Below are 13,849 nucleotides of genomic sequence, written 5' to 3'. Positions count from 1 at the left end.
TGGACTGAAATTATTGAGGATTGAATTTTAGGTGTACAATTTCATTGCTAACCAATGTCTCAAGCCTGTGTTCTTGAATTCAGAGTGAACTATTATTGACATGAATAGATAGAAATATGTTTTTCTCCGAAGCTTTTTGATTTTCTTTCTGTACATTCTAAACTAATAGATTACTCTCTGAAACTATGTGTCTTTAAAAAAACCAAACTTGTAGTTTGATTAGTCACAAATGTCTGCATTTATTGTTAGATTTCAGTTTTAGAATTCAACCACAATTGATCCTCTCCAAGGTGAATGGCCTATTGGGGGGCATGCAGATTATGGATTGGGGGTATACTGTAACTTGCCATTTGGGTTCTCTAATGACTAGATGTTACTAAGACTTTGTGCTGCCTTCCTTGAACACCCTGGAATATTAACAAATCTGATGTGGTGCTTATATAAACTTAAACTAATGGGATGAACTGACTTCTTGTGCCTCGTGAGGTGTTGATCTTGCCAATAGAGAAGTGGCTGGCCAGTTAAATGGCTCCCTTCTCCTTCATGATATTAATCCATAAGCTATTGAGATGCATTGGCCAAGTCCACCTCTTAGTTTTCCTTTTCAAAAATATCATCCATGTGGAACTATCTTTGTAACTTCATGGTCTAATCATTCTTATTCAGGTTTAGTCTCTGAAGAAGTCCCTGTTGAATGATTGAAGGCACCTTATTAGTCTTATTGTTGTGTAACAAATTATCCCAAAATTTAGTAGCTGAAAACACCAGGCATGGCTTAGCCACATGCTCTGGCTCCTATCGTCTCATGAGCCTGCAGTTGGAGTGTCAGCTGTAGCTGCAGGTGGAACCTCAAGGCTCGCCGGGGAGGATCCATCTCCACTCCTGTGGCTAGTGGCAGACCCCAGGTTCTTGCTGACTATTGGCTGGGTACATTATTTCCCTGCCACATGGGCCTTTCCACTGGCTTTTCTCGGAGTGAGTGAGTGAGTGGGGGTACCCAAGAGAGAAGCCACAGTCTTTTTATAACTTAATCTTAGAAGTTACATTTGTCATTTCTGCCATATTCTATTCATTAGAGGTGAGTCAGTAAGTCCAGCGCATACTCAAGAGGTGGAGATTATAGAAAAGTGTGAATACCGGGGGCCACCTTAGAGGCTGCCTACTGATGAGAAAAGTATGATATAGTTGAGCTTAGTGTTTTATTGTATTATATTATATATGGAATAGAAGTTTCTGATGTGCTTATTAAAGCTACAGGAGCTGAACCAAGGCAGTAGGGGGTCAGATAATTGTAGGGAAAGGTTGACTGACTAGTTTCTGAGACACGTTCTGTAAATGCATGACTGTCCAAAGTCTGTGCCCCAGTTGTGAAGGTTAAAATCTGATCTCCTTCAGTGCAGGTTGCTGATTTCTCTTAAATGTGCCCCAGAGGCTTGGGGCCTGAGGACAGAAGGCCAGTGGCTTGATTTCTAAAAGGATGTGCAGTTATCAAGCAGATTGGCTGGCCATCTCTTTCTGATCTGATCAGCAGGATCTCTTGTGGAGGAAAGAAACCTAGGTCAGGCAAGGATCAGATGGTCATGTGGACAGTACGACTAGACTCTGCCGTTGCACATCTGTGCACCTTAGGTGTGCGTTAGCACCAGGGTTTGCTAACCAGCTTCATCCTACTTCATGACGGGGGTGCCTGCCCTGCTCTGACGGCACTGCTGTTATCTGACTTCTCTAGGTCTCATTTCTAAGTGCTGCCTCCTCTCAAATTCTTTTTTTAATCTAAAATAAAGTTTAGTTAGCTTTAAAAAAAATCAAACACACACACATATATGTGTGTGTGTGTGTGTGTGTGTGTATATATATATATAATTTATCATAAAACACCTGATGCTTCTAGCCACCACCTTTCCCCATTTCCCACTCCCCACAAACAACTGCTTTAAGCTTTTTAACTGATTCTTTTGGTAGTTGCCTTGATATCTCTGAATAACATGTGTCTGTTGCCACTTGTTGATTTCTCTGTTGTAGGTGTGGAAGATGACAATTAGCTTTGTTTGATCCTTCCACCCCCACAAAACACACACACATCCTCCAGCACAGACATATAATCTTTTCAGCTTAAACCCTGGTCCATGATTACATTATTATGATTCTGAAAATACTATCCAGCTAAGCCGTGAGGTACATAATCATTATTTTTGCACAACTTTTAAATTTCTTTTGAGTTAATACTTATCTTTTAATTTGGTTGGTGTTCTATGTACTTAATACTAATTCAACTCCAAATGCCCTCTCAGTTATGTAAATTTCCTCTATCTGTTAAAAAAATGAGACACTGTCAGTTTCATCCAGAGGCAGTGTTTCCTGGAGTTCTCTGACCCAGTGCAGCTGGAAGCCTGACTGTGCTGCGGCCCATCCCCCTCGGTTCACCGCTGCTGTTGCTGCAGGTGCTGCTGCTCCTGCTCCTGCTCCTTCCTTAGTGAGATGTAACTCGTATACCATACAGGTACTCAATTCAGTGGCTTTTGGTACATTCACAAGATTGTGCAACCATCGCCACACTCTTAATTTCAAAACATTTCTATCAGCCCCAAAACAAATTCTATATGCTCATTAGCAGTCACTCCCTATACCTTTGTCCTCACAGTCCCTGGAAACAAATACTTGTTCTGGACATTTTGTATCAATGTTATCATGAAATATGAGGCCATTTGTATCTCTCTTCTTTCACTTAGCATGATGTTTTCAAGATCGATCTGTGTTGTAGCATGTATTAGTATGGCATTCTTTTTCATGGCTGAATACTATTCCATTGTACAAATAAACCACATTTTCTTTATCCATCTGTGTTGCCTGTATTGTGTTGTTTTCACTTTTTGGAGGTTATGAATGATATTCTCACTCATGTTAGTGTTGGATCCCCTATTTCTTGGAATGTATGTTTTCCTCTAACTGGATTTCTTCTCCCTTTTCTTGGTGGGAGGTCAAATTTTTGAGAGGTTACATGTCTGCAAATGTGTTTACTTACCTCTCACGTGGTTTGGCTTGGTATGTCATTCTAGCTTGAAAATCATTCCCAGGGGGATGTTGATGGCATCACTTATTGTTTTGATCCTACAATACTGGTGTTTAGAAATCCTCTGCCATTTCTAATTTCCCCTCCTCTGCAAAATTCTGCTTCCAGTCTGGAGGTTTGTGCTGTCTTCTCTTTGTCCCCGTGTTCTAAGACTTCAACACGAGGCGCCAGCACATGGCTCACCTGTCATGCCAGCTGCTCTCGGGGCTCTTCTGTCTCAGCTCTCCTGTCTCTTGCTGCCGGGACATTTCCAGAATCATATCTTTGTTCCTGCCCTGTCTGCATTATCTCCTCCACCCCCTTTGGGAATCCTTCTCATGTGGTGACTCTTAATTTTGTTTCTAGTTTTCCATTTTGGTATCCTTTGGCTCTGTTCTCTGGATATTTTCTTATCCCCTGATCTTTATATCCAGCGTTCCATTTTGGCTATCACAGTTTTGCTCTCCAAAAGAGCTTCTTTGCTTTCTCTCGCTCTGTTATTTTTTTCTCTTTTTAAAATATCTCCCTACTATTGTTTCTCAGCTACACTATCTTATCCTCTCTCTCTGGGAATATTATTGATCATTTGCTTTTGAAGTGCACTTCTCCCTAAACTGTGTCTCTTTCCTACAAGTTATTTTTCTCTGTCTGTTTACTCTGGTCCCTATCTTTCCATATTAGGTGGTTGTCTCAAGTGGAAGGTGATTTCTGGCTGTCTACTCAGAGGCAGGAGTGGGGTAATAAAAAGCTGATTTAAAACTCTATGATCATTTCTTGGTGTAATGATTCTGGCTCTGCTATTTCTCTAGAGAGACCCCTTCTACCACCACAGTGGTCTCTTCAGGTCTTTTCTCTTCAGTTAGTTAGATTTACAAGACAATACTCTCTATTCCCTTGCTTAGAGTTATAGGTTGGCTGCCTGCTGTTCTGGGAATGGAAGGGAGGGGTGTGAACAAGATGGAAGAACCTCAAAATTTCAGTATGTTTATTTCTCTCTCCCTTTTCAGTAAGATGTTTCTGCCTTCAACTCAGTTGAAACCTACTGTTTTACCTTTTCCAGAGAATAAACCCTTACCGTCTTTTAAATTGCTTCGTAGCCTCCTCCCTCTACCCCCAGTTCATTCCCACCTCCAGAAGTGTCTTGTATTAGCCATTCATCAGCCTTTTGCAAGTTGTTCCATTTTAATCAAATGGTGTTTCGGTGTTGCCCACTTTCAGCTGAGAATGAAATTTTCTCAGGTATGTCAAGTTACTTACCTGCTTCTTAGCTTCTAAAATTGTATTGTCATTTCCTCTCTCTCTTTTTTTCTTTAAGGGTGAGGCCCTTAGAAAGGACTTTTTAAATTGGTATTTTAATGGGATTCTGAGAGGATATGAATGTAAATTAGTCTTGAGTCTGTCAACTTTAACTGGAAGTCCTTTAAATTTTTTCTTAATACCCCTTTCAGGCTTCAGATTGTTGTTTGGTCAGCCCCTACAGAGTGGCTAGAACTGTAGTCACTGCTGGGGTGGAAACAACATAGGGTTTCATTCCAGTATGCTCTGTATTGCCATTCCGGGGCTTTGCTGCCTCTGCAGGCTCTTAACTATTTACAGTCTGATGGAGGCTTCATGAAGGACTGGAGGTGGGACCACAGGTCATTTTAGGCTGGGTGACCCCCAGTTTTGCTCAGCCTTTCCCCACTTTCACTTCCTTTCTCTGTGCCGCTTCTTTTCACACCGTCTCCTTGTCCCCTTGTTTCTCAGATCCCCGTCATTACAGGGCTGGCCTTATTAGATTCTTCTTTTGCCTCATGACCTTCTCATCACACTTGATCTGGCATCCAGGAGTTTCCCCTCCCAGACTGTGCAGGAAGCTGGATCTGCGTGGTTGATGCTTGTTTTCAGACTTGGGGCTGATCCCTGTTCCCAACGTACGCCGCTGGGTCTTTTTCCTAACTGCTGCCTCAGTTCCTCCTCTTGTTGTACTTCTTTTGGAATTAACTGGCTCATTCAGTTTTTATTTACTCTTCTCTACAAACTAAGCATATATGGATATATACCTAAACGTAAAAATACCTATTGGTATTTACCACGTAATTTTTGTAATGGAAGTTTTCTTTTTGTTTGTTTGTAATTTTTAAATTTCACATTGTAAAGCCCTTTGGGGTGGGATCCAGTTCTGTTCAGTTGGCTTTAGAGAGCACACAGAGCATACTGTGTTCAAGAACATTTACTAAATTCTGTTTTTTACTGATTTCAGTCTGTGCCTAAACCCTCCTATTCCCTTGAACCATTTCATTATCTTCCTTTCTTTCAATGGCAAACCTCCGTAAAGGCCAACATCGTAATTCAGGCTTCTGTTGTCTCATATCTGGATGTAATTATCCTTCCATCTTCCCTATGTATATTCATTTCACAGAACAAATATTTATTGAAGATGTACTATATACCAGCTTCTACTTTATCTTAACTTAGACCCAGTTCTCACCTCTTTATCATTTATTCTTTCCAAAACATTGTTTTATAAATGTCACTGCATGTTCAAAACATTTAATATCTGTCCATTAAAGTAAAAGCTTCTTAACCTGAATTTGGTGACCTTTACTCTTCTCTTAACTTCATCTCCCCAAATCCTGCTAATTCTTGCGCTGACCTGGGAGCCAGTCTCTTTAAGATGTCTTTGCATTGCCATTATGCATTGGTTTTAGAGTTTTTCCAGAAGCTGCCTTGCTTTCAGGCTGAGTATGGTTTATCAGTGCTAACTCTTATTGGCTCTACATGCACTATGACCTCCACTACCATTTCACCCTGGGCTGTAGGCAGGCCCAACCTCACTGGAAAACTTTTTGTTTGAGAAAAAGAAATTGTCCCATGTAAAAGATGCAAGTATAGGAGGCTCTTACGTCTTGCCACCGCATTGTCTGTTCCCCTGGAGTGGGAAGTAGTGGCAAGATTATTCCCCAGACTCCTGTGCATCTGTCTCTATGATGGTTCTTCCATTTTTAAATACACCTTATCCTTTACTTTATTGCACTGTGTGAAAATGCCGCAATGTTTAAGTAATTAGTAGTTGTGATTCTTTACTCCTTGAAAAGAGCTTTCTTCTCTGGAGAAGCCATTTGGAAAAGGAGGTTTTTTTTTTTTTTTTCTGGGGGGATAATTTTTGATTACTGTTAAAATACTTATGGAATGTCTTTCTTTTCCTAAAGTTGTACCAAACCTTTGGAATGTCGATGGAGAAGTTACAGTCACTGAACAGAAGCCGGGAGAAGTTGCTGAGGAACTAGCAAGCTCCTATGAAAGAAAGCTCATTGAGGTAAGGCTGGAACAGTCTGCCTTTATTGCTGATATTGGCTGCTTTGGAGACTTCCTGGAAATAGGCCCAATCTGTTAAACAGATGTTAGCAAAGCAATCAAAGATTGTACTTGATAAAGAAAAGTAAGAGCTAATTCATTGAAGCATATTATTTAACTGAAATTTTGTATACATTTGGCCGGGAAATAAGAGAGAAGACATAAATATGTAATATTGAATATAAGAAAACAAATGTACTCCTGGTTTTGGAGAGAATTAAAAACAGGAGAGAATATCACATACAAGTTGAGGCTGATAAATGTGAAACTATGGATGAGATGGACTATTTTCTAGGATAACGCATATTATCATCAAAATTAATAGAAGATGAAGCAAATAGCCTAATGGGTACCAAAGAACTTAAGAAACTAATTAAAGAACTGTTTCCATAGCAGGTAGCAAGTCTGGATGGTTTGATGGTAATTTCTAGGAAACCCTTCAAATATATGCAAAAGCCCTTTGCTACTTATATTTCCTTAAAGCATTATCTGTGTCTATATCTATACCTGTATTTATAGAGCTACATCTATACATATATTTTTGTCTCTTTATCTTGGTTTAAGTATGCTTTACTATGATATAAAAAACCTGACAAAGATAGTATAAGAAACAATACTATAGATTCGTCTCATTTGTGCGTAGGTGCGTACAAGTTCTAGAAGGATATTACTCAGTTAAATTCAGTCACATGTTAAAGGAACAATCCACATAAAAATAGGATTTATTTAGGATTTCAAGTATAACTTAATGTTAAAAAATTCATTAGGCCAACTCATTGATAGATCAAAGGAAGAAAACCAGATATTGATCTTGATAGGTACTAAAAGTCATTTGATAACAATGATCATTGAGATCTGATAAAAATATTCTTTATAAATGAAGAATAAAGGTATTTCTTTGATATGATAAAGTTTTTGTTTTTTTTTTTTTTTTTAAGCGAGAAACCATTTATTATCACCATACTCAATGGTAAAGCAGGGACGCAAGTTTTTGATTAAGTAACTAGTTTATAGAATACATACAGGTGTATGTATATGTTGTGGTGGTCACATGGTGGTATTTATTACAAGTCGTGTATGGTTGTATACGTACACACATCTAAGTATACAGCCAGTGTCTGTCAGATCCACTTGCATTGCTGCTCTTGTTAGCTGCCAGCAAGTGAATCTGGAACTGTCACATCAGAGGGAGCAGTGGTTGGGTGTAGAGATTTCTGTTGCTAGCCTTGATTTCCTTTCTTGTGCTTCTGTGATTCCCTAACCCAGGGAGTAGCAGAGTTGATGGCTATTGTCAACGGGCTGAGATGAGAGACTGAAGGGAAGATGGTCCTCCAGTGGAGTTGACTATTCCAGATTGATTTTTTTTTCTTTGTTTTGGTTGCAAAGTGAGGTTCTGTCAGTGATCTTTCATCTGTGAATAGTATTAGCATTTCATTACAATAAGACTTGTGCTAAACCCTCTATGTTAACATTAATCTAACTCTTTACTATATTTTTTGTGATGCTTGTCATTTTATTAATGGATTGGCTTTTAACAAGAGTTGTAAACACATATTGGAGTGGACTAATGAAAGAATGTGGGGGGAAAGTTTATGTACTTCTCTTTCTACTTCAGAAGGGCAAAGGAAGAAGAAACATTTTAATTTAAATGATACGACTTTTGAAGTACCCCAGCAGTTGAATTACTCTTTTGTGAATCATTCCAATAAAAAAGGAGTTCCTGAACATTCTATTTTTTAAGTATATTTTATTGATTATGTTGTTAGAGTAGTCCCAATGTTTTTCCCCTTTGCTCCCCTCCACCCAGTACCCCCTTTCCCTCTAGCAGTCCCACCCCCCTATTTAATCTCCATGGGTTGTGCATATAAGTTTTTTGGCTTCACCGTTTTCTATATTTTCCTTAACTTCCCCCTGTCTATTTTATACCTACTGATTATGCTTCTTAATCCCTGCACCATATCCCCATTTCTCCCCCTTCCCCCTCCCAGCTGATAACCCTCCAAATGATCCCCATACCTCTGATTCTGTTCCTATTCTGGTTTGCTTAGTTGGATTTTGTTTTTATTTTTTAGATTCAGTTGTTGGTAGTTGTGAGTTTGTTGTCATTTTAATGTTCATTGTTTTGATGTTCTTTTTCTTAAATAAGTCTCTTTAATATTTCATATAATAATGACTTGGTGATGATGAACTCCTTTAGCTTTACCTGGTCTGGGAAGCACTTTTATCTGCCCTTCAATTCTAAATGATAGCTTTGCTGGGTAGAGTAATCTTGGTTGTAGGGCCTTGCTTGTCATCACATTGAATACTTCTTGCCCGTCTCTTCTTGCCTGCAGAGTTTATTTTGAGAAATCAGCTGACAGTCTTATAGACACCCCTTTGTAGGTAACTCTCTGCTTTTCTCTTGTTGCTTTTAAGATTCTCTCTTACCTTGAACCTTTGGTATTTTAATTATGATGTGTCTTGGCATGGCCCTCTTTGGGTCTAGCTTGTTTGGGACTTTATTTGCTTCCTGGACTTGTATGTCTATTTCCTTTGCCAAATTTGGGGAGTTTTCCTTCATTATTTTTTCACATAAGCTTTCAATTTCTTTCTCTTCCTCTTCTCCTTCTTGCACCCCTGCAATTCAGATGTTGGCACGTTTATAGCTGTCCCAGAGGTTTCTAAGCCTCTTCTCATTTTTTTTGATTCTTGTTTCCTCCTTCTGTACTGGTTGACTGTTTATTTCTTCCTTATGTTCCAAATCATTGATTTGAACCCAGGTTTCCTTCTCTTCACCATTGGTTTTGTGTGGATTTTCCTTTGTTTCATTTAGCATAGCCTTCACTTCTTTCCTTATATCTTGGCTGTACTTAAGTATATCTGTCAAGCCTATGAGCATCTTTATCACCAGTGTTTGTACTCTATGTCTGTTAGGTTGACTATCTCCTCATCTGTTAGGTTGGCTGTCTCCTCGTTGCTTAGTTCTCCCACTGGAACCTTGATCTGTTCCATCTTTTGTCCCATACTTCTCTGTCTCCTCACCCTGACAGGCTCCTGTGTTTGTTTGCCTCTGTGTCTTAGATGGAGCTATCACACCTGTTACCCTGTAAGAGGGGGAGACTTAGGGATTCATCAGTATAGGCAACCCATTTCACCACGTTGTGGTGCTGTATGTTGGGGAGGGATCTGAGAGGTAACAGTGCTGCCTGCCTAGCACTTGCCCTCTTTCCAGGCACCTCTCCCACTTCTGTATGGGACTGGTGCCTCTCCAGCTGTTACCCTGACCATTGTTCCCAGAGTGTGTGGGTCTTTGGACATTTTAGGACCGTGGGGGCCCTTCAAATGAGTGAACTCTGCTGAGAGACTGGCAGTTTCTGACTCTACCCCAACCTCCACTGGTTTGCACAGTCAGAAGCAATGAGGCTTTATTTTTCCCGGTGCTGGAACCGTGAGCTGTGCGGTCTGGTCTGGTGCTGGGAGAGCTCCCCACGCGTCCCTCCCCACTTTTTAAAACATGTGATTTTGCTTTCCACTGGCCTGCTGCTGCCCCGCTGCTGCCACCACCATGCTGCATCCTCTCCACCCTGGCTCTGCCCCTCCTACCTGTCTGGATGAGTAATTTCTTCTTTATATATTTGTTGGACTTCCATGCAGCACGGTTTTCTGGAACTTCTGGTTGTCTCTAATTTTGAGGTAGTTGTATTCCTTCTTAGTCGTGGAGGGAGACCCAGCGTGTCTGTCTAGGCCTGCATCTTGGCTGGAAGTTTGAACCTTCTTTATTTAGGTATCTCTTAAAGCATTAAAACCACCTCACCCATCTGCACATGAACACTGCATTCTATACATTCAAGCTCAGTGACCTGGAATCCAGCATCCCAGGCAGTTCAGAACCCAAAGTCAACACTGTAAGCCATCTTCCACTAGCTGGGGAGCGTCAGGGGCCAAGGACTGGATGTAGAAAGATTGTTCTTGGCACCCTGTGATGATTAACTTTTGAAAACAAGAAGAGAAGGAAAATGCTGGCAGGCGTAGGTTAATCTGGCAGGGGAGGAACATTAGTATAAAAACACTCATTATATAACTGCCACTGTAGTACTAGCAGCTAGCTGTGGGGTGTGTACTTCTATTCTAGGCAGCATGCTAAGGCTTTTACGTAGATGGACTCATGTAATCCTCAGCGGCGCCCTGTGAGGAAGATAACTGTTCACAGAGGAGGTTTTGAAAAGTTAAGTAACTTGTCCAAGATTTTCTAGCTGGTGAGAAGCAGAGCTTGATTCAAATCACCCACGCCATCTAGCCCCAGAACTCAAACTCATAATCCTGCTCTGCTCTGGAAGGCGAGCTCATTTAAGAGACAAAAGGTGAACTTGACAGAAAGACCAGTAACATTTAAAAGAATGAATGAAAGGAACTGAGGAGGAAAGCCAGCTGTAGATAACAAAAATGTACCATAGCAGTTTGAAATTGTGCTGGGAGGGCCCCTCTCACACCCTGAGTTACTGCAGAAGAAGGGAGTGAGTGTGTCTTCTGTGGCTGGAATTACCTGCTCCTGAAGCATGTTGTAATAGAACACAGGCTGGGAGCTCCCTGAGGGGGTTGGGAACATTATCTTTTTGGTTGTATATTCATTGCCTTACACAGCTCCAGCATATGTAAGGAGGTCCATAAATATTGAATGGAATGATAGTCTGTTGAATGGATTCAGCTGTTTAATGTTTAAAGGGTGATAGATGTGACTTCTGGACCCCAGACTGAAAGTGAGTTGTACCAAGGCCCTGCTATAGCTCAGAGCATTCTGTGGGAAGGATTGGGTATCTAGTGAGAGGAAACATGGGTTCTTTAGAGGAGGCACACTTTCTGGCACTCAATTTTAGGGGGAAATTTAGTTTGGAGAGCCTGGAGAGGGTAACAGATAGATGGATGCTGCCAACTCATTTAACACATCTTTGTTGAGTGCTTTCTAAGTGCCCAGCCTTTAGCTTCCTTTCTCCACCTTCAGTGGCTTCCCCCACCCTGGAAGTGATAGAGTTGATGGTTCTGGGATGGGAGCCACAAAAAAAGCGGGGTTGTAGCAGACATGTTCCTCAACTGGCATTTACTTCCCTAGATTTGAGTTCTTCTTTCTTTGACTGCAAAGTCATTGATGCTTCTCTGTGAATAGCATTAGCTCTGTATTCCCCCAAGGCTGGTCCTAGGTTACAAAGAGGAACGACAACATGCTGTCTTCAGCGAACTCCCAGCTCTCAGTGGGTTAAGTAGACCTGTCCATTGTGATCATCAGGAAGCGGGGGTGAAATGCAGACGCAGAGTTACATCTGCTTCATGGGGTTCTAGAGCCATGTGTTCAAAAGCAATTCTGCAGAGCTTGTGCACCTAACTGGAGTTTCTAGGATGTTCTTCCCTTTTTCTTTGGGATTGTTAGTAATGACACTTGTAATTTCTTCTGTAAACTTCCCATCCATCTTGAAACTCTAGACATCAGAGGAAATGAATTTGTTCTTACCATGGGTTTTGAAGTTAAAAGTTATCGGACACATCCAGGATAGATCTGTTCTAAGATTTTCTTTACCTCTTTTAAGTACAATTCCTTTGGTTTAGACTCACCTCCAGAGATTTTTTTTTATTCTTTTCCAGCAGTAGCTGCCAAAAAACAAAAACAAAAACAGAAACGTAAAAGTTTGGTGGCATTTGAGCTTCCATCCTGCTTCTCTTGGCTACTGTCTCTGCAGCCTGGTGGCTTAGAAGGCACATGACATCCCACGTCAGACACACTGAATTCAAGTTTGTCACTTATTGCCATGTGTTCCTGGGCAGGCCACGTGACCTCTCCAAGCCTCATTGTTCTGTCAGTAAAATGCAGCCAGTAGTACAAACTAGTAGGGTGGCTTTGAGAATTAAATATAGAGAATCTGGCTCAGTGCTTGTGGTAGACAGGTGGGACTATGTGCCTCCTTGTCTCTCTTCTGATTTCCTTGGGAGTAATGGCCTCTCCACCACTGCTTACTCTCTTGGTGAAGGAGTGAATCTAAGTCCTCTGCCCTCCTTTGGTCCAGGGGTGGGTGTGTGACGTGAGCCAGGGCACTAGGGGCTCCCTCTCCTGACTTGAACAGAATAGCAAAAGTGCTGGGGAGGATTCTGGTACCTAGCCAGTTGTTCCTGTGTTGAACTTGCCAGAGCTGTTGTGGTTACAGTCCCTTCTCTGAGCCAGATTCTCCCACTTTCCTGACTGGCTACAGGAATTCCTTTTTACCTTAGGATAGTCTTCTTCCATTCCTTACCTCCAAAGTCCCCTAGCTCATATGCAGGTTTGTGTATAAGATCGGTAGGTGCCATTTCCTTTCATTTCCCCTTCCACACTCTGCCTCTGTATCCTGCCCCACGTCTTGCTTCACCCCGCTGTTGCCTGGCCTGTGGGTCCTGTGCCTCAGTATCGCCAGTGCGCCCTCTGCAAATAGATCTTTACTTCCTCCCAGGGGCAGGACTCAGCTAGCTGTTGATTGATTTTTCAAATTTTAGGATACTTATCATTTACACTGTGAGTGTATTTAGTGCCTGAGTTTTTGCTCATGGGTGACATCAATGGTATATTAGCAACATTTATTCTCATTATGATGGCAGAGTTACTATTAATGGAAAAGTAAGCTTAAGCATGAAGCTGGTGAAAATACATTCATAATTACACACTATAGACAACTGAACATGATCATCATTTTAATGAAATGTAAAAGTTCCTGAAGCAGCTGGGACCTTGGGAGCTGTTACACCACCAGCACTGGCTTCAAAATTGGCACTGTGGGTTCCAGCACTCTTGGTGTACCCGAGAATTGTTTTTATACAAAAGACGGATGGGCTTTTAAATAAAATACCGAATTTAGGATTAAGAACTCTGAGCTGAGTTCTGATTAAACTGACACTCAAAATAAAAAGCATGATGTGAGTTTGTTTTTATTTATTTTTTTAATCACATGATGCTGAGTGACTGAAACCAGGCCGTCACCTCATGTGAGGAGAAAAAAGTTTTCTCACCCAGCACAGCTGTGCTTAAGTGCTTGTCATGTATTGAGTGAAAACTTGGTAAGGAGTTCTCTTTTCTGGGGAGCTCACTATAATTCTTACTAAAGCATGAATGACTAACAAGGCTAAACCTCCACTGTAATTCTCACTAAAGCATGAACGACTAACAAGGAATTCCTCCAAGGAATTCTTAAAATCTTTTTGTTATGGAAAAGCTAGAACTTGCAGAAAAATAGAACAGTGTAATGAGCCCCCACAGACCCTTCTCCTGGCTGCAGCAGTGAGTAACTACTGGCCGGCCTTGATTTATCTCGGTCCTGGCCTGCTGCTCAGTCTCTCATGGTATTTTGAAGCAAATCCAGGATTTTACATTATTTCATTACAAAGTGTTTCAGAATACAAGTTTATCTATAAAAAATAAGAGCTCTTAAAAACAAAACAAAACACAGTATCATTAAAAAGCCTTTTATA

General features: G+C 41.0%; 1 protein-coding gene across 2 annotated transcripts in view; it reads left to right on the top strand.

The window, feature by feature from the left end:
- The window catches only part of SNX29 (sorting nexin 29), a 581,450-nt gene that overhangs the window by 291,043 nt on the left and 276,558 nt on the right, over window positions 1-13,849 (top strand). For both annotated transcript variants that reach the window (XM_090279147.1, XM_090279146.1), the window contains one exon: window positions 6,241-6,347. In XM_090279147.1, the coding sequence (XP_090135273.1) occupies window positions 6,241-6,347 (107 nt within the window). The remainder of the gene's footprint in view (window positions 1-6,240; window positions 6,348-13,849) is intronic.

Source organism: Furipterus horrens, unplaced genomic scaffold (assembly GCF_987537825.1).
Source record: "Furipterus horrens unplaced genomic scaffold, mFurHor1.1.pri manual_scaffold_5, whole genome shotgun sequence".
NCBI lineage: Eukaryota > Metazoa > Chordata > Mammalia > Chiroptera > Furipteridae > Furipterus > Furipterus horrens.
The sequence above is the reverse complement of the archived record's forward strand: the minus strand, read 5'-3'. Positions and strand labels throughout refer to the sequence as shown.